The sequence below is a fragment of the Hippichthys cyanospilos genome, chromosome 13 (assembly GCF_059441005.1).
Source record: "Hippichthys cyanospilos isolate Australia breed blue-spotted pipefish chromosome 13, RoL_Hcya_1.0, whole genome shotgun sequence".
In the NCBI taxonomy this organism is placed as follows: Eukaryota; Metazoa; Chordata; class Actinopteri; order Syngnathiformes; family Syngnathidae; genus Hippichthys; species Hippichthys cyanospilos.
The window spans coordinates 11830479-11854604 of NC_142381.1; the positions used below are offsets into that span (position 1 = coordinate 11830479).

A 24126-nucleotide genomic window follows, 5' to 3' on the forward strand; every position below is an offset into this window, starting at 1 on the left:
TGACAAGTTCACACTCTCAGGATCATAAAAACATGGACAGAAATTACATTTTTAATTTGTCTTTTATTTGTACTCAATCATAATATAAGGTAATATAATAATAATATAATATAATATAAGTGTGGGGCTTCCTACGTATATAGAATTATAGAATGTCTTTTGAAATGTGTTTGAATGTATTTTCAAATCATTTCAAATGCACTTGTTTGAACAGACTTGGAAGCGAAATTTTACAGGGTATTTTGCTTCAACGTTCTGTGGAACTAGGAGTGGAAATTACATACATATATATATATATATATATATATATATATATATATATATATATATATATATATATATATATATATATATATATATATATATATATATATATATATTAGCCAACTTTATATTGGCAGCTCTATATTTCCATACATTCTAACCCCTTAATGAAAAAAATACCATTTACAAGTTGTGCACTAGAATATATTTTGTGATGCACAATACATGGAGAATGCAATATTTATTTTATAGATGGATAGATAGATAGATAGATAGATAGATAGATAGATAGATAGATAGATAGATAGATAGATAGATAGATAGAAAGAAAGAAAGAAAGAAAGAAAGAAAGAAAGAAAGAAAGAAAGAAAGAAAGAAAGAAAGAAAGAAAGAAAGAAAGAAAGAAAGAAAACATTTTTCGCTGATTGGAAATCAAATTTTAGCTTCACTGACAAATTCCAACGCCTGATCTATTTCACAGCTATTATAAAACATATGATGTATGTACAGTATATCATAAAAAGAAAGAAAACAAGCACTGATATGATATTTAACCATTAAAACCCACATACTGCATATACAGTACACAGTTGTCCTGATGGTCAAACAATCCACCACTCCCTATATAACATAAAAATTTGGTGTTAAACAGTTCATTGTCTGTTTTTTTATGGAGGTCATAAATAAAACCACAGACTGGTTTGCATATGCTGCACAGTCACAGAAGATTCAAATTCGGATCAAATCAAGGTGCGTTGTTCACAGAAAAATGATCAACACCTTGACCTGCCTTTTTTTACCTGATAAAAAAAAAGAAAACCTCAACCAAAGCCGCGTGTTTGTAGTTAGCAATGAAAAACGATATAAATGATGTATGCATTTATGGAGCCCACTAATTGAGACTATGTTATGGTCTGGTTTTTTTTTAATGTTCGGCTCATTAATCGTATGAACAATTTCCATTCAAAGCCGGCTAGCTATCTAGGTCCAAAAAGCATTGATGTTTTATTTCATTATTTTGATGATTTGCTGTAAAAAAAAAGATTTACATATCTCACAGCCAGATGTAATGGACTTCGTTTTTTTTCATTCTGGCAGATCAACCTGCTGCTTGGAATTATGTGCCTCAGTAGTTTTGTACATGTCTTATGAGAGAAAGGGAAGAAACAGCTGTTTGGGTTCATGAAAACAGCATATGTTTTCTTTGTGCCAAACGAAGGGTCATCACAACACTGATGTTTTTTTGGCATGAATGAGTGTAAAACCGGCACGCCGTGGAGACATAGGGAAGATAGCGACTCTTTAATAAATCCTACTGCTCAAATCAACAAAACTGTGAATGTTTACAAAAAACAAAAACAGAACTAACAAGATGAATGCCTTTAAACGTAAAATGTTTTATGTATACCATTGAATGACGAGAAAGCAACAAATATTTTTTGGCTCATTTATTGAACTTATGATTTGCCTATTCAACTGTTTACAAGTTCAACTCTTGGTGTTTTTCCCCTTTGGAAACTATCCTCCTCTTTTGACAGTTTTATGATATTTCTCTAACCACTAGATGGTGTCAAAGCCCACAATAACAGGAAAGTGGTAATTGGTGTCAAAGAAATGCAGGGACAGACCAACCGTTTATTCCTGAAAATCAGCGAGTAATTTTAGCTGCCCCAAAAAGATATTAACTGGCCAGAAATTGCACAGAATGTCAGAAAAGCATAACTTTTTATAGTGCAGTATTGCAGTAATATTATTCATTTTTTTATTCTATTCACTCGTAATATTTTCTTAACTGCCTGTGTAAACACATTGCTGCACATCTATTCAAATACCTCTTGGTTAAAGGGTTGTAATCGCGAAATCCGACTTTCGCCAAACAAAGCTTGTGGAGTTTGTGATTGTACTCTTCCAAAATAAAGTCAAATGTTAACTATTTAACGGTGAGGTCTATAGTTGACTGTAAGTACTTTATGGTTTATTTCCCATATAGTATTATGCTAGCAGACTTTCACTGCTTCGCCATGACTAAGTTTGAGTGACAAGGCTATTCATATGTACTGTATTGGTAATAAAAGAGAAAAGTAGACACCGTTGGGCACCGCATACATGAGCTGCCTTTAGATGACTTAAGAGTCATGGGAGAACTTCAGTGTGATTATCATACAAATTGTAATGTACCACACAGTATGATTGCAGCAGCACACAGGGCTAATAGTGCAGCTTAAGTGTATTGTTCGAGAGGAAATTATACAGTCTGCTTCACCACATTACTTTTCCTCTCAATGTCTGATTTCTTCTTGTTCTCCAGTCTAAAAGCTCCTTTCACACTGAAAGGACACATGTAACGAGTCTGCTCAGTGCCCATAGGAACCGTGTTGCAGCCGTTCGTGAGCCGCCTGTCATATGTTAATCCCTGGTTGTCACTGGCATCTGCACTGTATTTGCTTCAATTCAATGTGAGGCCAGCAAAAAGTTTCACAAAAGTTTTGAACTATAAATGAGCGGTTTTGGAGCATAAGTTATTCCTCTCGAGCACCCACACGTTTCCTGGCCTACCAAAATGTTAACATTAATGAGAACATCTGTGATAGAAAAGACACTTCTCTAAAGTGAATCACTTAACATTTCGCCCGGTGGAGGATCCGTTGACGTGAAGTACTTTCAAACAGGCTAGCGTTTTGCATTTCATTTATGTAACCCCTTGAGGGCAGCATGCTCCCTGACAATTACAGCCGTCAAGCAATAAAACAAGAATGTGCTAATCTCCTAACGGCTCATTTGTCTACTTATTTTATATTCATGTTTTAAACCGTATTAATAAGTCTGTCTAAGACATGATTCTTCCTGTGGAAACAAGGGGAGAGGAAAACGGCATTTAATGCTTTTATTTTGAAGGCCTGACATTTAACTGGCGGTTACCTTTACGTGTAAAGTGTGCAAGTTTAGCCGCCTGCGGCCCTTGTCATTTACTTGAGTTGTTAACCAAAGCTCGCATTGTGGAAGACGCCCTCCAGTTTGTTAAAAAACGTTTATGCAATATGATTGCGGGTTTCAACTGCTAGCTAGCCATTTGATTAAAAAAAAGGTAATAAGAAACACCGTATAATTCAAGAAAGAAATAGTAAAATGAAGAGCTGGGAAAAAAAGACAATCAATCGAGTAATTCAATTTTAAAAAGGAGTTGGCAAAAAATATTTGCTAGAAAAGCGCGCTGGATTATTTGAGAATATAACCTTCAGTGGCTCAGTTCTAGGTGTTCAAATTAGAGAGGGCTGTCAAGCACGAAGCAGGCCCAGTCGGCTCGTCAAGAAGAAGGAGCAGCGCAAGAAGATGAACAGGAGGTTATTGACCTCGTTGATTTTAACAGGCAGCTCCACTCTTTAGTTTACTCGTTGAATATTTCAAACATTGTATATGAGTAACTTTAAAGACATGATTAAGCAGGGTGGGTTACATGAGGGGCAGCTGAATTATTTGACTGAATATTCAATAGGATTCAGGATCAAAATTGTTCATTGTCATGTGCACAGAGTGGAAACAAGTTTCCCCACACAATGAAACTCTTACTTTGGTATTAACACAGATGCCATCAGAAAATAATTAGCATATAACATAGGTATAAACAACACAAAAGTAGCAGAGCACAAGTATGAACCGTAAGTAGGTTATGTACAGAGACCTACAATGATGTGAGTGTGCATGAAATCGATTTTAAAAAGATTACATTGTGACGGCCCTTGTAAAATGGCTTTCCTCTTCCCCCTTGTATACAGTTAACTGTATATTACGCATTTTCAATGGGAAACATTATTGCTTCAGATTTCCCACAGTTCAGCTTTATACAGACGTTTTTGATAGAATTAATCATGAAAACTGAGATTTCACTGTAATGTACCAACTTTGCTGCCAGGAAAAAAAAAGTTGTAGTGCATCCATATCCCCCCCAAAATTAGTATTACAGGAAATTTCTGAACAAATCCATGACGGACCGACCACCCTCTGCAATGTGTTATGAAGTCACTGGCCTCCGTCATTTAAAACATTTAAGTTGTTCAATCTTTTCGCACATTTGTTATCTTAACATTTTGTGGCAACACCTTCTTTGTTGCCAGTTTGAAAGCTAGTCATGATTTACAAAAAGCAGGAATAAAAATGACAGGCTTCACTTATAACATCAATGGCCTTCAGTCTTTCAGAGCCCAAGTTGAGGCGCTCCTGTCGATATTATAGAAATACTTTCTTCAATGGCAGAGGTAGAAAGACAGGAGTAACAAAAAACAAGACAAGAAGGCCACATTTAAAATCATCCGATTCTAACAACCTTTGCTTTGTAATATAATATGGCCTTGCGTCATTCAGCACACCTTTGCTGAGAGCTATTGATATTGTGTTGACAATTCCTTTTTAACAGATATAACTTGCAAACTCCATTGAGATGGTATAAGTAGGTCTCAGTGAAAGGATTTCAACCGAGGCAGCTTCTCAACTATAACATTCAAGTTCAACCCTCAAAAATAACTCAGAAACGACTACCATGTGCCCGCCCTCATTATTTGTAGCCGTTCTCGATGAGAACCGAATCCTTATAGGTCCAAAGCTCTCGTTAAATGCTTGGTGGAATTTGCTTGAGTAGGGGTGGACAGGTTGTTCTTACACTTGAGAGCTCATGTTCTTTTCAGGCTCTGTTCCCTGAGAGCCCTCTTCTCTCAGGCTTTCAAATAGCAAAAGAAACCCCAATAAACGTTGTAACTGAGCTACCCTGGGTCCCCTTCTAATGAACTCCTCCGCTCCAGAGTCGAGGCACACTAACCCACATTGCCCATTTTTCTGTATCATTGAAAACTCGCAAGCACCGCGGATGAGCGATGACAAGGATTCAACATCCCTGTGACACAAAATCAAAGTGAGATCTAAAGCGATGGCGTCCTCAAGGAGGCCATGAAAGGCATTTAAATAACGTAAGCCTCCAAAACAGACGCACTTGTCGCACATGGCCAGTTTTGCGCACATCTGGATCCATAAAATTGAAAAACAAAGCAAATGCTCGCGGATTTACGGCGCGGTAATAAAGCACACTATGGATTTTGCCATGTTCTTCGTCTTTATGGTGATGGAGGCTCACATGATTCATGTAGCATCTCATTGTGTCTGCAGCATAACGCTGCCAGCAGATAGCAACGTCGAAATGCATGCTGGAAGATTAATCAGTAAGTCCAAGATGATGACTTTGTTATTAAGTATCAGTAATGTTATGGGAATGTTCCCCCCTTGTTTTTCTTTGTGTTTGAGCGACAGACACAGCTGGCGGCACCACAGGCTCTCTAATACTGAGATCCTGCAAAAAAAAAAAAAAAAAGAGCTGTAAAAGGTCATTCTGAAATTTATGTTCCTTAGCCTTTTATACTGAACGCAACAAAGTGATATATTAATTATGATTTAAGTGCCGTGTTAGTGTAGATTAGTAAAGTCCCAAGGGGGTCTTCCAATCAAAACCATTGAGATGGAAGTTTGGCAGTTCCACCAAACTGGAAAATATTTCACATCCAATATATGTACAATCACAATTTGTCTTTATCTGGGTGATTGATTATTTGACGTGACACATGTCAGATTGATGATTCAATTATTATAAGATAAAAGTTAGTGCTGTCAAGAGATCAAATGTTCTCAGATTTTGTTGTAAGCAAGCTTTTTCTTATCAACAACACACACATAATAAGTCCGATGCATAAAAATAGATTCAATCATCATACAGGAAGCATAAATTTAGAGATTAAAAATAAGATTACTGCGATTAAACAGTATAGCACTTTAACTATGACTGTAATCAATTGATCACAATTAATCTTTTAATGTGACACCCATTGTAAAGTTAAAAGATTTTTTGAGCCCAATCAAATCTGTAGTACATTCATAGAGAATTGACGTGACCTGATGGGAACTATATGATAATGTGCTTGTGAGGAGATGAAGCTAGCTACACTTTTTTATCTGAAGCAGTGATGCACCCCTGTGGAATATTTTTTTCAGTCAAGTGCCTCTTCACCAGTGCAAAAAAAGAAACTTAAAACAAGGTTCTACGCCATCCTTGTCTGATTTATTAAACTTTGGAACTTACACTGGAAGAGGTATCTCTAGATGTATTTTATTCAGCCGCTCCAGAAGATAGATTGCGTAACATCATGTGTGTACATTCTGGCTTGTCTGCTCAAAAATGAGTCATTATAAGACTTAAAAAATATAAAGGGACAAGAGTCACTATAGCACAATTTAGCAATACATTTCTTCATATTCCTATTTATTTGCTCTTAATCTGAAAAGAAAATGATGTAATTTTCTAGATATTGCATTAAAAAGCCTCAAATTTGATATGCTGTACTTGCGCGCCCGCTTGTGAACTACTGGTTTATAGTACTGCATAAACCAATGTTAATTTCACTTTAATTGTAAAAGTAGGGAGAATGAAGCAATTCTTTCTTGAAAAAATAAAACAGAGAAAAGAAGGCTACCATACATTCAAAGCACAGAAGGTAGTGAGCTGTTGATTTCCTGTTTGAGTCATTATTGCCAGTGCTCCGAATGATGCACACCCTGTGCTAGTTGTTACGGTCGTTTTCCCTCAATCATTGAATGTATACAGCATACAGCTGTTGACTCCCCCCCGATTGGACACATGCTGCTATTTATACAGGAGTCCTCTGCGTTGCATTTAGCCGTGCGCTTATGTGGACATCGGTTAAGCTTCCGTATTTATGGATTCACCATTTCCAGGAGGCTTCCTGTCTCCTCGGAACCGCAAGCGACACAGCAACACATTACCTCTCCATTAAGCATCAGCGTAGCTTTGTGTGTGTCTCTGCTTCTTTATCATATCGCGTCTGAGCATCGTCATATGCAGGGAAGACACCATTTGAATGTATGAGGAGACAGTGCCTGACCAATTTTGCAGGGAGAAAATGGTCTGCCATTACTTACTGTATGTCTGTAGCGTTCAATCAAAACAAAATATGCAGAGCGTCTTCAGTTGGCTCGTATTTCCCTGTGTGCGTCAGCAAGTAGTTAAAAGTTGAAAACTTATTCCAGCTTGCCAATGATGTAAGCCTCAGGTGCTTCAGAGAGCCCAAACGAGACAGACTTTTCAAGCAATCAATTTTCTGTGTTTACTATCCAAGTTCAGGTAAAATTTGATCATCTTCGATTTTCTCTGGGTTTGCCTAAGCAATGAATGTCGAAGGCTCTAACGCATAACTAATTTGACACCTCGATGATGATAAAATCTAACGTGACTGACGATGCGCGGTATTGTTTTGGTTGAGGATTTTCACAATTGAATTGTGGGTTTTCTTTTAAGTGAGATTCTAGCAGATAAGAACAAGAAGAAGGGTGTAATGGTCAGCATGATTTCATTTACTGTGTACGTTGCACGTTTTAGAAATGTAAACTCGACTGCATAGTGTGAAGGATCTGAGCTCTTAAATAATGAAAGTTACTGGACAGATATCAAGCCAAACTGCAGATTAAAAAAAAAACAAAAAAACTGTGTTTTGCATTTTAAGCACATTGTGATCCAAGTGTGACTGTGACTCTTCAGGACTTTGAAGCTAAATGAGGCTATTTTTTTTTTTTCCTGCTGGTTCTTGAATGCAGCATGTGTTTGATGTGTGAGCCAAGTGACAGTATTTCACTTTCAATAGTTGCTGTCGCAAAATCAATCTGCGCGTCTTTGATGTCAGAAATAGCTCACTTTGTGTGCTCAAAATCAAATATTTCAGAATGTATCAATTTACTTTTTGAGTCTGACTTTAAAGTTGAATATTAATGGCCAGTTTTTTTTCTAATGGCAATATTATGAAAACGGACAAGATTCAAAAGGGGACTCATCAGATCACATTTTTTTCACAATTTGTTACATATCACTTTTATGACTTGGGGACTGCACAGAATTTGAGTTACTTTTTGAGACTGGAATCTGTCTTGATGCAATTAACAACACGAATGACTATAAACATGACAAACAAAACATTCTACCTCTTGATCAAAAGTGATGAGCATAAGGCAGCTGGCAGCTAGCGACAAGCGTGAAAATTTACTGTGGCAGTTTACATCTTCAGTCCGTGTTTCTTCATCAAACAGCACAGACAGATGGACTCAAATGCACGCTACCAGTCACATGAGAGCCAAATTCAAGTCATTTTTTTTTTACAAGTAGCTGCATCAAGTCAAAAGTAATGGGACAAAAACAGGAATTATGTGAGATTTGAACATAAATGCTGCAGGTATCTGCAAATCCAATTTCTTTTTTTTTTATGCTGTGACAGCAACAGTGCATTTTTAAATTAAGAGCAGATGAATTGGAACATAAAGTAACTTGTTGCTGCTTTGAGGTTAGGGGACACTTGGCTTCTTACTGTGGGTAAATCATTGAAAAAGGATTGAGAAACAATGATCTACATAACTAGGGATGTTTAGCCCCATTTTTTTCAGACTGACACTAGTACAAGTACTGCACTCCTGAGCAGTCATGGATACCAAGTACCAATACCACAAAATTTCAATCGAATGACAAAGCAAAGGGCACTTTGAGACCAAAACAACCATTTACACTCACAAACACATCTCAGGAGAATTTCCAGAGTTCACAGGACAATTTAAAGTCCACTATATCAATCATGCTTATTTTAGGAATATGGGAGGAAACTGGAGCACCGGAGAAAACCCACGCAGGCAGCGGGAGAACGTGCAATCTCCACTCAGGAAAACCGGAGCCAAAAGCGAACCCACATGCTCCTGCCCTCAATATAGAATTTTTATTCATTTGAACTCAATAATTTGTCATTTCTAATTCATTATCATAAATCCGTGCCAAGACAGCGACTGATTCTCGTATCATCTGTTTCTGTGAGGTCCCATACCTCTAAATAAGGCCACATTTCGGCTTGATCCCGATCCATGGTATCTGTACCAACCCAGCCCTATACATGGCGACTGGCATTGTAAACAGTGAATTTTGTCATTTTGTCACAGAGAATAGTGACTAATGCTTACCAGAGGTCAAATTAAGTTCAAGCACTGTAAGATCATAATGAAGCTTCGGTTCATCCTGAAATGACACACTAATGCACAATTCCCACTACTTTTTTTAATTATTATACTGTATACGTCAAGGTTCGTGTCGTCATATTGTGACACGCGAGCTTCCAGAAGCAGGAACCTCTGCAGAGAAGCGATTGTCCCTCAAGTAGCTTCACGTTGACAAGCCCAGGATACTCCCGTTAGTCCAGACATAAAATCTATTTCCAAAACTTGGAAGAGCCTACGATCGTTGGTAGGAGAGGGAGCAACGCCTCCACTCCAGTCGGCCTCATTACATTTCATTTTCCATTTTATCTGTCCTGCAGTGGCCCATTTAGCCAGCGTGCACGGGTAACTGATCAGCTAATCCGCCTGTGATTTATGTGGCAGGCAAAGTGAGGACTTAACTGAGCCTCGGAACGCATTGATTACTGACATGGTTAATTGGCTAAAACTGCCGCTACATCAAGATGGGCTTATTGGAAATGTCAAATCAACTTATCCCTTTGCATTCATAATGGATGCTGACGATGCCGGCTTGTGTGCCACGCAGGACAAAATGACATGCGTAGCTGCGGAGAAAACACACGCATACACACCACTACATTCTCAGAGCTCTATTCGAAGGGTTCTGCTGTTGTGTAATGAAGCGAAAATGAGAGCTTACAGCACGCTCGCCCGAATGTGTGATGTTGGCCAGCCTTGCAACGAGTTTGAGAATTTTGTCCCAGATTTATCTGTGGTGCATAAAAAGTGATGAAGAGGTTTTATGGAGGCAGATGTCTGAGACTTACGATTAGAGGTCATGCGCTGGACTATGACACAGAAAACTCATAAAACTAATAGAAGCTACTTTCTTCTTCTAATCATCCCCGTAAAATGCATAGAGGCAAGAGAACAAAAGAGGGAGTGTGTTAAAGATCACAACTTTCATGAAATTAAAATGAGGCAGTGGGAAAAAAAAAAATTTTGCATTTAATTGCCGTTTTGTTTTAAAAAGGAGGTTAGTACGTTCTTTTCTGTGGTGAGTTAGCATGTTACCTATATGCTTGCCTGGCTTTTTTTTTTTTTATCAGGTACTGGAGCTTCTTTCTAGAGGTGGTCGGTCAATGGGGAAAATGTATGCAACCGGCAGAGTGCTATAATAAAGGAATGAGGCAAACTGCAAAAAAAAAAAAAAAAATGGAAACACGTAAGAAACTGTTGTACAAAAACATGAAAAAACGAAATGGAAGCAAACTTTGAACAAAAAACAGCCAACAAAAAATACATCGAAATGAAATGAAAAATGCTGAAAATGCACTGACAAAAACATGTGACCAAATAATGAGTGCCTCGTTTTTTTTGTTTGTTTGTTTTTTAGTTGTCTCCGTCATTTCTGGGACTGTATCCTTTTTTTTTTTGCACATAAGGTGGAATTTTGCTTCTATTCAGTTTTTGTGATTGGTGCTTTTTTGTGTTTGCATTTGTTTTTCTTTTTCTTTGGATAGTTGCCTAAATTTGTAGCGTTCTGCAAGCGGTTGTTTTTTTTCATTTGCACTTCAGGGCCACCGTAGGTTGCAGTGCATTCTCCCCCCGCTCCCACGTACTTGCTACATCTAAAAAGCACGCACGGTTGAAAGAAGATTCCACATTGTCCTAAATTATCCACAAAAGTCAGCTGAAATAGGCTCCAGCTCACCCATGACCTCGAATGAGATAAACAGAAGAAAACAGATGAACTGACTGAACATTTGAATTCTATAAAAAGTCGTATCAGCTTATAGAATATCTTGCATATCTTGCATGCATTACGAGTGCAGAATTTCACAAGCTGAACTCAAGCTGTTGCAAGCAAATCGAGAAATTCGATCTCAGTCTTTTCTATCATAAGCATACATTGTCAAACATTTGACATTTAGAAATGGGGTGCAAAAAATGAACAAAAAACGCAAAAAACGGCAACAGTGTGAAAATAGCTTGTGGTTCAACTTATGTTAAGTCTGTCTTGACATCAGACTGGGAAGAAAAATTAGGGCTAGTAAAGTCAACAAGAGTTAAGTATGTAGCAGTAACTTTACAGGGAGAGAGTGTGTTTTTCTTAATCAAATCAGAAGTCAAAAGGAAACATGCTCTCCATCAAAGCGTTTCCAGCTGAGTTCTAATTGGGTTAGCAGAGGTATAATTTGGGCAAGTGTTAATGTTCAAACTTTGCATGATACAGTGGCTTTCGAGAGAATAAAATTGCTCTCTGGATTTTTTGATGAATGCTTGAGCGTACTACACTCCTACTATGCTATAGTATTTTAATGTTGGTCATGATGGTAGTACTTGACGAGCTAAGCATATTTTTTAGATGGTACTTAGCATAAAAAGTTTTAGGAGCATTCTTCCGATAACCTTATATGTCAACTTTTACTCAACTCATCATTCTACTTCCTCCTCCCACAGCTCTGTTGGAGGTCGCACTGGCCGGCAGCGACTGCTTGCTGGCTGGAGACATGTGTTCAAGCGATGACACCTGCAGCCCGCGCCTGCGCACGCTGCGTCAGTGTGTGGCAGGCAACGGCAGCATGAAGCTGGGTCCCGGAGCCAGGAGTCAGTGTGCCAACGCGGTTTCCGCCCTGCTTTCCAGCCCTCTGCATGGCTGCCAGTGTAAACGGGGCATGAAGAAGGAGAAAAATTGCCTGAGCATCTACTGGAGCCTTCACCAGTCGATCATTCACGGTTAGTGACTGATGGATCGTGTCACAAAGGATTATATTCCAGTTATTGAAAAACGGGTTTTTGGTTTCCAGCTAGGGACTAACCATGCCATTCCATTAGAACTGTATCACATTGGTATTGACAAATACTGCAGTAGCCCTTAGAAATGAGGAAACAATCATCAGTGTAACAATAACCATTATCATATCTAAAAATGGCCCTAGCAACTCTGTTCGGAGTTAAAACTCCCCCATTTTTCCTGCCCGCAGTATCACAATCATCTAGTGAGATAGAAGTTGCATAGGCCGGTGTCAGGAGGAAATTTTAAGTTTTCACTAGCTGAATTTTAATCAGCCCACATTTATATTAGGTAACAACTCAGAAATATAATGTGAATATAACTGTTCTACAGTCCTACTTGTTAATGACATAAGTTATTTGAAAATCATTCTTATGACCTTCTGGATTCCATTTTTTAATAAAGCAGACCCAAACTAACTCCCTTCAGGAACCGTTATCACATTACATCGTAAATTGTAGGAACATGCATGTGCAAACTACGTAGACATTCCACTCATTGTGACAGTATATACTGTATTAGCATTGAAATTCAACCATATCATTTCTTTGACTTTTGCACTCCTTGAGCTCATAGGTATGCCTATCCTACCTAACTTTGGGTGAGGGGTGGGGCACACCCTGGACTAGTTATTAAACAATCCCAGGGTACATATAAACAAAACAGTGAGTGAAAACAGTGAGGTGTCCATTTTTTATTCAAACTTAAGGGTCCAACCACAGACATATTACCACTAGGCCATGCTATGCAGTATACAGTATGTGTTGTTCATTCATTTTTAAAGATCAGCTTTGCTTTTCATTCCTTCAGTCGACCTTTAAAATGTCCCAGTTTTATTTATTTCTTATTTATTTCATTTATCTTTCATAGTTTAGGAACACCTGTTGAACAATGACAAACTTTCAATTCATTAAAAATATTTAGAGAGATTTAAACAGCCTTAAACCATCTCTTTCTCCATCAGGACTCAACTTGGTGGAAAGTTATCCTTATGAGACCATGCAGAGGGATTATGACTACGTCCGTTTGGCCTCTATCACAGCAGGCGAGTTCGCTGACCTTCAGTAACTTTCATGTTTTTACTTCTGGACCCTTTGGGGTACGCTTGGATTTTCCCTGGCAGCTGGCCCGGGGCAAAGACAAGCCCGTTTTGTTCCGAGGACAGCTATTCCATTTATCTGAACCAAATTCCTGCATCCAAAACCATATCTTTGTCACACCCTGCGTTACTGTAATGCAATTCATGAATGAAAACGGGGTCCTACTGCTGAGGTAGCAAAATGTAATCGTGTTTATTTTGCTTTTACGTGCACATTTTTGTCCTTATGTAATCTTCAAATAGCATTAAACTGTAATTGATACTGTGGTACAGACTAACTTTAATCTCAAAACATTTTGTCCTCGTGCAAACTGTGCATGCTTATCTCCTGCATATAACAGAATACCTTTTGTTAATTTGCTTCCTTCTTCATTCTATAGACTCCGATGTTGGCATGGTAACCGTGAACCGCTGCTTGGATGCGGCGAAAGCTTGTAACGTGGACGAGTTGTGTCAGAAGCTGCGCACAGAATATGTTTCAGCCTGCATAAAACCCACCGCCAAATCCGGCCTGTGCAACCGGGTCAAATGCAACAAGGCCCTGCGAAGGTTCTTTGACCGGGTCCCCGCCGACCACACGCATGAGCTGCTGTTCTGTCCCTGCACGGACACGGCCTGCGCCGAGCGTCGCAGGCAGACCATCGTTCCCAGCTGCTCTTATGAGAGTGCCGAAAAGCCCAGCTGCATTACGCAGAGGAGGATCTGCGAGGCTGACTACGTGTGCAAGTTAGTGCGAGTTGATTGATTGTTGACGTTCATTAAATGTTTGACTCTTTGCTGGTGAGGTCAAAATATCGTGTTTCAACCAACTACACACCTTCAACTCCAGGCTGAGGGTACAACTTTAGTGCTCCATGACAAATGGTGTTTTAGAGTGGGATCTGTGAAATCTGTGGCGCAGCCAGAAAGGTGACACCTGTGTAATTAACAACAAAGATTGGAATTGGGCACCTGCGTGAAACATAAACTCACTTTCGGAATAGGACGGTAACATAATGGGGTACGCAGCCACGACATATGGCTACACAACCTGGAAAGTATAATAATAATTAAGTGTCTTGTTTCTGGATTGTGATCAGTCCAGTATTCTTTTTTTTGTAATTCTTTAACCCCAGAAATGGCTGAGGCATAAGGAAGATTGGAATTGGGCTCCTGTGTGAGACATAAACTCACTTTCAGATTGGGGTGGTGATATAATGGGGGAAAACAATGGGAGATGGTTGAGGCACTTGAACGATTAGAAATGGGCACCTGTGTGAAACATGAGTTCCCCTTCATAATGGGGTAGTAATATAATGAGGCACATTAATACGGCATCTTGTACACAATCAGGATGCCATGCCAAAGTACCAGTATTCTTTGGTTTTGTCAATATACATTTTTTTAGATGCAAAGATCCATGAAGTGGATCAGCCTAGGTGGCTATGTTAACCTTCGAATCAGTAAAAGGAGCCAATTGAGTGAGAGGATACCTAATGCAGAAAGAGTCTACTCTGCAAAACAAAAATTACACAAAAGATAAAAACATGTACAAACGGTCCAGATACAATGCCCACGTCAATACTACTGCCAATGTTTTGTCATTGCTATCTGAGTACGCATTCTGAAACCATGCCAAGGTGCCATCTTCTTTGACTGTTATCCATATGCAGTTTTTTTTTAAGACCCAACGATTTATTTGAATTCTTTTACCCAAGACATGGTTGAGGCACTAGGAAAGCTGTAATTGGGCACCTGGTCTGAATAGTTATGTGAGTGTATAAGTGAGTCCTTCGTGATTTAGGTCTAGATGGATGAGGCACAAAGACAATCAAAATAGGGCACTAGTGTGGGACATGAACCCACTTTCTGGAGGACGTCAAGGGTACAAGGTGTCACTCATTTTCAAAAATGATTTCGAGGTACTACGCCTCAGAGTTCTGTGACAAACAGTGTAAGAAGTGGGGGGGTCCGATACCTGCGGTGTACCCACAGAACCCCTGTGTGACTAACCCCAAGAGACGGGTGAGGCATTTGGAAGATTGAAATGACAAATAGTATCCGGTTGTAGGACAGTTACAATATCTGCACACCCGGCACGATTCAGCTTTCAGACTATTTGAAAAGGAATAAACAGCCATTCAGTCAACCAAATGACCCATTGTTTTACCCCCAAGCCTTACCCACCCTCCATCATTGCTTAGAACACCCCTGAGAGCCTCTTGGAATAGCACATTAAATATTGAACACGGATAAAGAGCCAGATGGATCAGAGTTATCGCTCATTGCAATCTCTGGTCATGGGCATTATTTTTCCATGGCTCCATTACACTCAGTGGGTTTTACTAATGATTCTAGGTCTAGGGCTTTGCTGGTGAAATATATTTGTCTTTCGTTCACTTTCGCACTTAAGTCCAGTGTTCTCTGCCTTTACCATGCTAGCTAACATTGATAGATAGATAGATAGATAGATAGATAGATAGATAGATAGATAGATAGATAGATAGATAGATAGATAGATAGATAGATAGATAGATAGATAGATAGATAGATAGATAGATAGATAGATAGATAGATAGATGGATTGTTGTGGGTGATTAATTAAATCAGATGAATTAAAGATGTTAGTAGGAAAGAAAGTGAAATACAAGAATCAAGTTGCATAGCAGAACCTTTCCTTCTGCCACAGGTCTCGTCTGGCACAGTTTCAGTATGACTGCGAGCCTTCTGAAGTGTCTGCCAGTGGTTGCAAGCAAAAAAACTACGGTACCTGCCTTCTCGCCTACACAGGACTCATAGGTTAGTACACATTTGAGAAGAAATTTACCATGGAACAGATGGAGGGAAGGGACAAAACATAAAGATTTTATAAACACGGTGGGAAAGGCAGCATATGTTATGTGAGAGAATAAGAGGATTGTGCAGCTACAGGGTGGCAAGAGCTTTTTCTGCAGTTAAACAAAAAAAGTCACACAAATTCCAGACAACAGCATAACAGGTGTGCTTATTGGATTCAATGTGCCCCTCTGTTTTCATAACATTTTATAAAGGTATAGCCGTGAGAGGATCAAGAATAAGTTAGTGCACTTGGTGCCCCACAGCACAAAACACACACTTGGCTTGCATTTATTGAAGCACTCAAAAGCCCACCTCCACTCTGTTACTGCACAAGAAAAATCTCATGGCCTTAGCCTGATGTGCCCCTAAAGTGAAAAAGCTGGAGTACAATGCTGTATAGTCGATACTTTACAGGAGGTGGGTGTTTAAGAGAGCTTTCCAAAATAAAAGCCGAGCCGCGCAAGGGCGTATGAATATGTAAAGCAAGCTGACACCAGGTGTTGTTTCTCCACAGGAAGCACGATCACACCCAATTACGTGGACAACGCCACCTCCAGCGTGGCACCGTGGTGTTCCTGCTCAGCGAGCGGCAACCAGAGGCAAGAATGCGAAGACTTTCTGGACTACTTCACCGACAACATCTGTCTTCGTGAGTAGAACTTTGCACACAACTCAATCACTGTTGCTTGCAATACAATTCTGAAGAACGGCAAAAGCCATGTTGTGGATTATTTCATTATTTTTACAACATTTAGGAACTCTATGGGCAATAAGTATAAAATCTTGGGAATTTGAGGACATTTAGACTCAACTGTCCAACATTTGGTTTATTAATGCAAATATTAACCTGTTCAATTTTTTGGAGTTCATGGTGGTGTCATGGTAACCTGTGCAACTTTTAAGGGATTTACAGTAGTTTGGTTTCAGCCTATATGGAGATTTAAATTTGTATAAAATTGAGATAGTTATCTGTGCTCGTTTTGAAAAATACAGATAGCCCCTTTTTTTCATTATTATTTTGTTTTGTCCAAATTTTAGGGAAATTACTGTGTTCCAGTGTTACAGTGTTGGAGATTTATGGAAGCGTTAATTTAACCTGCGTTCATTTTTTGTGAATTTATAGTAGTCATAGTCTGAGCATTTTTATTTATTTAATTGGGGGGAATTTTAGAATTTAAGATTTAATGAGGTTTTACTTTAACCTGGGAGCTTTTTAGGGATTCCAGTATTTTTTTTTAACCAACTTGCTTTTTTTTTAAAGAGCGATTCATGAAAGTGTTATATCCACTTGCATATTTCTTAAGAGAATTTTGGCAGTTTTATCTTAACCTGTACGAATGAGTGTAGAGAGGGTTCAATGTTAACCTGCAAAATAAGGGTAAAAACAAAAAGAGCAACCACATGAAAAAAATGCTCTTGATTCTTGTCTGCTAACCCAGCCAAGTTAACGCCTTACAGCTGTACGCTCAATTTGCTACTGTCGGATCGTGACAGTGTAAGAGTTGGGCTAAACTACTTAAATTGAAACAAACATCATTTGAAGCTAAGAAAAGTAAGACACGCTGCATATGTTTAGAATTACTGCCGTTGTAAATAGTAACATTGAATTGATCTCAGCAGAAGTGTTCTGACAAGATGACAAGTATGTTGTTGTTTTTTTTAATTATTAATATATATATATATATATATATATATATATATATATATATATATATATATATATATATATATATATATATATATATATATATATATATGATTTTCTGTATGTCACTGTCAGCAGCTGATGGTGAAGGAAAAGTCCCTCCTGAAATTAAAACCATGATGACTCAATAAAGTGAGGTAAATTTATAACAGGAGCTATGATGCATCCAGACAAGATGACGCAGAAAAACGGGAACTATTGTGACAGGAGCACACAGGATGACATGGACAGATGTTTGCCAACATGCTCAAACACCGGTGCTATTTAATCAAATATCCCCCGCCTTTCTTTGGTTTAGGCATAATTAAATAGCCTTTGTATCTCACTGCTTTTCTTATTACACACCTACTTCACACTGGTTGCACCTCGGTGCTAAGGCTGTCACAAATAATAACCAAGATGATGGTGGAATTGAAAATCAGATATAAACCTGTTGGCTGGTAATGTGTTTCCCTATCTCTCAAGAAACATAAAACTACTAATTTACTCTATTTCCCCAAGTGGTACATGAATAGAGAAAGAGACCCAATCTCATCGCTGGTTTACTCATTTTCCTGTTATATTTGTTCAATTTTAACATTTTGGTACAATAAAAATACTCAAAATATTCACCTGGAATTTTTTTTAACTCTATCTAAAGAGACACAAAATTCACAAAGGCACAAAGTTTGTGTACGTCGATGCTGTTCATGGTCTAATTTGACCCACCTATATGCTGAAAACAGATTTTAGACCAACTAGTGTGAGTTAGATCAAGGAATTGTGGCAATGGGGGAATTCTTAAAACCGTAAAACATTTATCTGTCTGTCCATCCATCCATCCATCCATCCATCCATCCATCCATCCATCCATCCATCCATCCATCCAGGGTTCGGTCGTGGGGCCTCAGCAGCCTCAACAGGGAATTCCAGACTTGCCTCTCCCCAGCTACTTTGTCCAGCTCCTCTACTAAGTTCCCCACGCATTCCAAGACCAGTTGAGAGATATAGTCTCCATTATTTCCTCGGTTGTCCCTGGGCCTTCCTCCCTCCTCCAGATTTGGAGGTGCTGATCTTGATTCCAGCTGATTCACACTCGCATGCTAACCTTTACAGTGAGAGTTTTATAGTGAGAGTCACAGCCTGAAGAAGCTGACAGCTTCATTTGCAAATAGCAGAGATGCAATGATGAGACTTCCAAAGCGTACTCCTTCAATGCTTTGGCTGCACGTACAGATTCTGTCCGTAAAGGTAATGAACAGAATCTGTGACAAAGGGCAGCCTTGGCGGAGTTCTTCTCCCTCTGCAAATGGATTTGACTTACTGCTGGAAATGCGGACCAAACTCTGACATCGGTAGCGTATCTCATCCACTCCCGGGGCCCTGCCACCAAGGAATTTTTTTTGACAAACTCGGCAACTTCAGTCCCAGAGATGGGAAGTCCACCTCTGGGTGACGCCCTCACAATACGTTTGGCTCTGCTAGGTCTGACCAGCATCTTCCCCCACCATCAGAGCCAACACATCACCAGGTGGTGATCAGTTGACAGCTTCAACCCTCTCTTCACCCAAGTGTCCAAAACATGCAGTGACATGACCACAAAGTCTCTCATCAAACTGTGGCTTAGAGTATCCTGGTACCAAGTGCACATATGGACACCCTTATCTTTGAACACGGTGTTTGTTACGGACAATCCATGACGAGAAGAGAAGTCCCATAACAAAGCACCGCTCGGGTGCAGATCAGGGGGCCGTTCTTCCCAATCACGCCCCTCCAGGTCTCACTGTCCTTGCCCAGTGAGCATTTAAGTCTCCCAGCGGAACGAGGGAGTCCCCAGAGCGTGCGCTGTCCAGCACACCCTCCAAGCCATTTGTACAAACTTTTTTGTATGTATTAAAGGAGACACAGACTGAAGAATTGCCTTTGAAGTGTCACTTGAAATCTCAACTGAGAGAAAAGTGAGGAGTATAACAGCAATAATCACACTAATTACCAGAAGTTGATATGATACGTACTTCACCACCTGTGTTGAAAATGAACCTGCGGAAGGTAATGTGGCAACACTGCATGAATTCTGTCAAACACCGCAGCTTTCCAATCTACCAAATCATTTTCAAATCACACTTACTGAACTGCACTTGCGCGCTGGCTGGCTCGGGAGTGTAAAGGTTTGTCGAGCTCGACGTGGCAAATGAGAGCAGCTCTCTTGGGCCTGCTGCCTAGAAAAGATACAGAGAGAGTCTCTGAGTTGTTTGGCCATGTCAGAAGGTTCTATGAGTTAATGAGGCCGATGTGGAGATGCAGGTGCAGTGCGGCGGCTTCGCGAGAATACTGATGCTTTTTTTGCTTTTTCTGCCGATCCCCTCACAGCAAAGTCCAAAGGCCACGTTCTCATGAATATTGGTTTAAAAAAAAAAAAAAAACGGACTCAATGCATAAACACAATGCCTCAAGTAGTTGTCAGGTGCATTATTTATTTAGATAAATAAAGAAATGCTTCTCTGAAATAAACGCCTCCCATCTCCTACTGAGAAAAACAAACAGGTAAACGGTGGAGTTCAAGCAGCCCCCTGAAACCACTTGTTTGCTAATCAGAACAGCAACAAGTATATACAAATTCTCAGATGAACCAAAGTGACTTTTAAGTGTGAGGTGTTTTTGAACGAACTCATTGCTCTAAAGAAGAAAAAAATTCAACTTAGTGAGGTTATGAATTACTAACATTCCAAAGGCCTTCATATAATCATCTTACTTATTTCACTCCCAAACATTTTGGGGGAAATAATGCAGACAGACTTTGTTCCATGAAAAAAACAAAACAAACACAGTATTCACAGTGACAAAAATAGCATAAAACACAAAAGAATACACAAACTTCATATTTATTATATTATGCATTAAAATCAGTGATGTTATGAATTATTGACTTAAGTTCATCAAGGGTTTAAATGTTCACCAAATGTTAAAGTGCCTCAGTGGTTAAAAAATAAACTTCGTTTGGAGACTGCGTCATTTACAATTTTTAGTGTTAGTGGACTTCGACAGGTGGTCACGATTACTGTTGTATTCACTGTTGTATTTCTCTACATTTACTTTGCAGGATTTATTTGACCTTTTTTTTAAGTAAACAAAAGTAAAATGACTTCCCTTTTTGAAGATGCGGGTGAAGTTTCAATTCACATTTTGTGTCTTATGGTGTTTCATGCAACAGGGAATGCTCTAAAGGCGTTTGGAAGTGAATCTGAACAGCAACCAACAGTAGGTCAATCCAATACATTGAGCCCCACCCACCGCCGCAGAGAAAACAGGAGCAGTACATCCCCACCCGAAAGCGTATTAACAAGGGGGTACATACTGGATACGAAAATACCCACACAGGTGAGTTGTTCTCCCACCCCTTATGTTGGCTCCTTACCTCCTTTTCCAACATGATTATATCAAACTAATGATGTCAAAATTATGTTGAATGTGGATGGATGAAAGGAACGATGATGTCAGTATGTTAAGACTTTTTGCAACCAAGGCCTTGTCTACATGTCATTTCGCATAGAATCCCCCTGTCGCCCTTGTTTATTTAAAAAAGTCGCGTCTATATAAAACCGCATAGTGCTGTTTCAAATTCGTGTACAAGCATGCCAAGTCGCTAGGCAGCAGTAATGTCGCAAATTCTGTCCAATCAGAAAGAACCTCCGTCTCTGACGTGTCCAATCAGAAAGAACTTCCGCCTCTGACATCAAGGGTATCTGTGTCGTCGGTGGGAAATAAAGTAGCGCAATGACGCAAATCCCTGTTGAAGTTGGTCACATGCAACCACGAAACCGGAGGCTTGGGCAAATCTCCACTTTGGCTGGAGGTTTTGAAACATTCGATTTTGATGGAAAAAAAAAAAGCCCGCCCACATATAGCAAATAGGGCAAAACGGAGATATTTACTGCCCGTTTGCAAGAACCCTGGCTACATCTAGACAAGGCCTAAACTTACTAAAACCAATAAGTATTCCAACTCCAACTTGCACCTCTTTTAATTTGGAGCACTCCCTTTTGTAGACTACTCTGTAATTAAATCTGTCATCTGTTTTTGTCCGCCTCCGAGGCCATGGAAAATGAACTCCTGGTGGGCCAGTCCACTCTGCCGTCCAACAGCCTCCCAAACGCAGCGTCCCCTCTCGGGCTCCTGCCTCCACTTGCCATCAGCCTTCTGTTGTTGGGCTTGCTCGACAGCGGACACTAAAGACTGCCGGGAGGCGCTCTCCGCCCGCCACAGAGAACGGAGGCAGTTCACGAGCCGTGCAGTTACACATGCCTCTACCTCCTCTTGTACATCAATTCCGGTTCTATTTTTGCGTCTAGGTAGTTGGACCCTTAACGGAAGCCGATGTGTACAGTTGTACATAATTGTTGCTATGATCGAGACATGCCAAAATCGAACTACAGGCTGATTACTCAGCTATCCAGTGACGTCTCTATAATATGTATGATGCGTAGTTGAAGATACCAACAGAAGCTCTTATTGTGAGTCAGTTTGGAGAGCTGCCGGAACACACAGCCCTTTAACAGCACTCTCCTCAAGTGACTGCGAGAGGACCATTATTTCTAATCAATACTGGAAAAAAAGAGGGGTGTGAGCAAGGCGGAGAGACAATGGAGCAACATTTTACTCGGACGCGGCCGACAGATGCCCTGATTCTTCGGTGTCCTGCAGCAGCGTCCGGCCGAGAGTGCATAAGACAAACCTTGACACCACAATCATGCTCTTCATCGCCGTTTGTCAAACTCTCACTTTATTTGTTAGCTCTGGAGCTACAGTATAAAACATGCCCTCGCGCTTAAAAAGGAATTATCAGCCAAGACGATTCCTTCAGACCTCTGGCTGCTATACAAAAAGTAATTGTGAGTGTAATAACCTTCTAGTTCTTATTGTTCGAGTGGACACTGCAAGAGCGGGCAAAGCCAAAGGTTTGGTGTGTTAAGCTTTGCCAACATATATACACAAATGGAGATTTAACAATGTGAAGAGTCTTTGAAAATATTTTCTGTTCCGGGAACCAATTTGTGCAAATAAAGAAGCTTATCAATTCGCTAGTCCTGTATTCCTTGAAAAAAGCGCAAACACAAGGAAAGACATTCACTAATTCTGCCACAGGAAATCATATCAAATAAATTGTTTTTCTCTACCACTTGTACGATTTTCTTAGGGCTGGTACTATCAACATTTTTTTAAGATTGATTATACAATTGATTATGCCAATCAATTGAATTAAGTGAGTGGATACAACTACTTATTACTTATCACTTATCTATCCATCTGAATTTTCTCAATAGTCTTCTTTAGTAAAATGTGAACAAAAACAGTAAAAAAAAATTTTGATGGCAAAATTGCATCAAAAAACTTTGCGTATGTATATTACTACATTACAACAGTGCTTGATTAGCATATAATTAAGATGAGCGATGGCCACGAGTGTCATCTACCATTCATAAAAAAAAAAACACGGAAAAAAAATGATAAGAATTCCTGTTAATGGCACATAACTTAAGTACATTACTTTATTTGACAAAAATGGTCGTCCATGGCACTGAAAGAGTTAATAAAGTGTTCAGTAATTGGTGCTTTTAAGCACACAAATCATTGACAATCAATGACAATCGAGTCATTCAGCCACTAGGTAGTGTACCAAGATAAATAAGCAAAGTAGCTGCATTTCAAGATGGTCTTTGCATATCTGTTTTTGCTGTGATACTTTTCTGAAATTTATGAATTGTGAAAATTGTTGTGAACCACTGTCGTCTGGTATTTAAACTTATGAGCACAACTGCATGTCTGCCAACCAGTAATGAATAGGAATATACAGCAGTTGTGCTTAAACAATACGTTTACATACCATTTGGATATGTAACCTTATGAGCACAAATGTGTGAGAGAGAAGCCACTGTAAAATAAAAGCAAAAGTAAACCAATGCAACCGATGAGAGACACAATAAGGAGGGGGCAGGAAGGTGTTGGCATGGTGTCACTAAGTTTTGTTAAGTTGCGCTAATTAACGGAGCCCTTAGCAACACAGGTGTCATTTGTAGTCGACAGCGAGTGGCGACTGACCGCTGAGATTTGATATGTAATTATTTCGATAACTTCAATTAAAGCTATAGATGGAAAAAAAGCCAGCCTTGATCTTTAGTATCTGAAAAACGTTCATTCTGCATTGTCAAACTGGAAGCAGCGTTCTGTATTGCTCTTGTGCATATTAAGAGGTACTTTTTAGTACTACTTGGAAACCATATAGTGTCTGAGTCACTGCTGCAGTGAGTCTTGCATATAGACATCTTCTCTGCTTGGCCAAGTTGTGAATTTAAAAATGAATATTTCTTTTCAGAGCAGTTCACAAATGCGACAGCTATGTTGCTTTTTGTTTATGTTTGCTGTTTTTCA

At 39.4% G+C, this 24126-nt stretch overlaps 1 protein-coding gene across 2 annotated transcripts in view; it reads left to right on the forward strand.

Annotated features, from left to right (window-relative positions):
- gfra4b (GDNF family receptor alpha 4b) overlaps window positions 1–22777 on the forward strand; it is a 33736-nt gene extending 10959 nt beyond the window's left edge. The window contains exons 2-8 of one of the 2 annotated variants that reach the window (XM_088431471.1): window positions 11767–12042; window positions 13065–13145; window positions 13580–13925; window positions 15868–15977; window positions 16531–16665; window positions 20912–21078; window positions 21793–22777. In XM_088431471.1, the coding sequence (XP_088287597.1) occupies window positions 11767–12042; window positions 13065–13145; window positions 13580–13925; window positions 15868–15977; window positions 16531–16665; window positions 20912–21078; window positions 21793–21930 (1253 nt within the window). In that variant the 3' untranslated portion in view covers window positions 21931–22777. Of the gene's footprint in view, window positions 1–11720; window positions 12043–13064; window positions 13146–13579; window positions 13926–15867; window positions 15978–16530; window positions 16666–20911; window positions 21079–21792 lie in introns of those variants that run through there. The other variant, XM_088431470.1, reaches the window with a different exon arrangement.
- Window positions 22778–24126: the final 1349 nt, after the last annotated feature.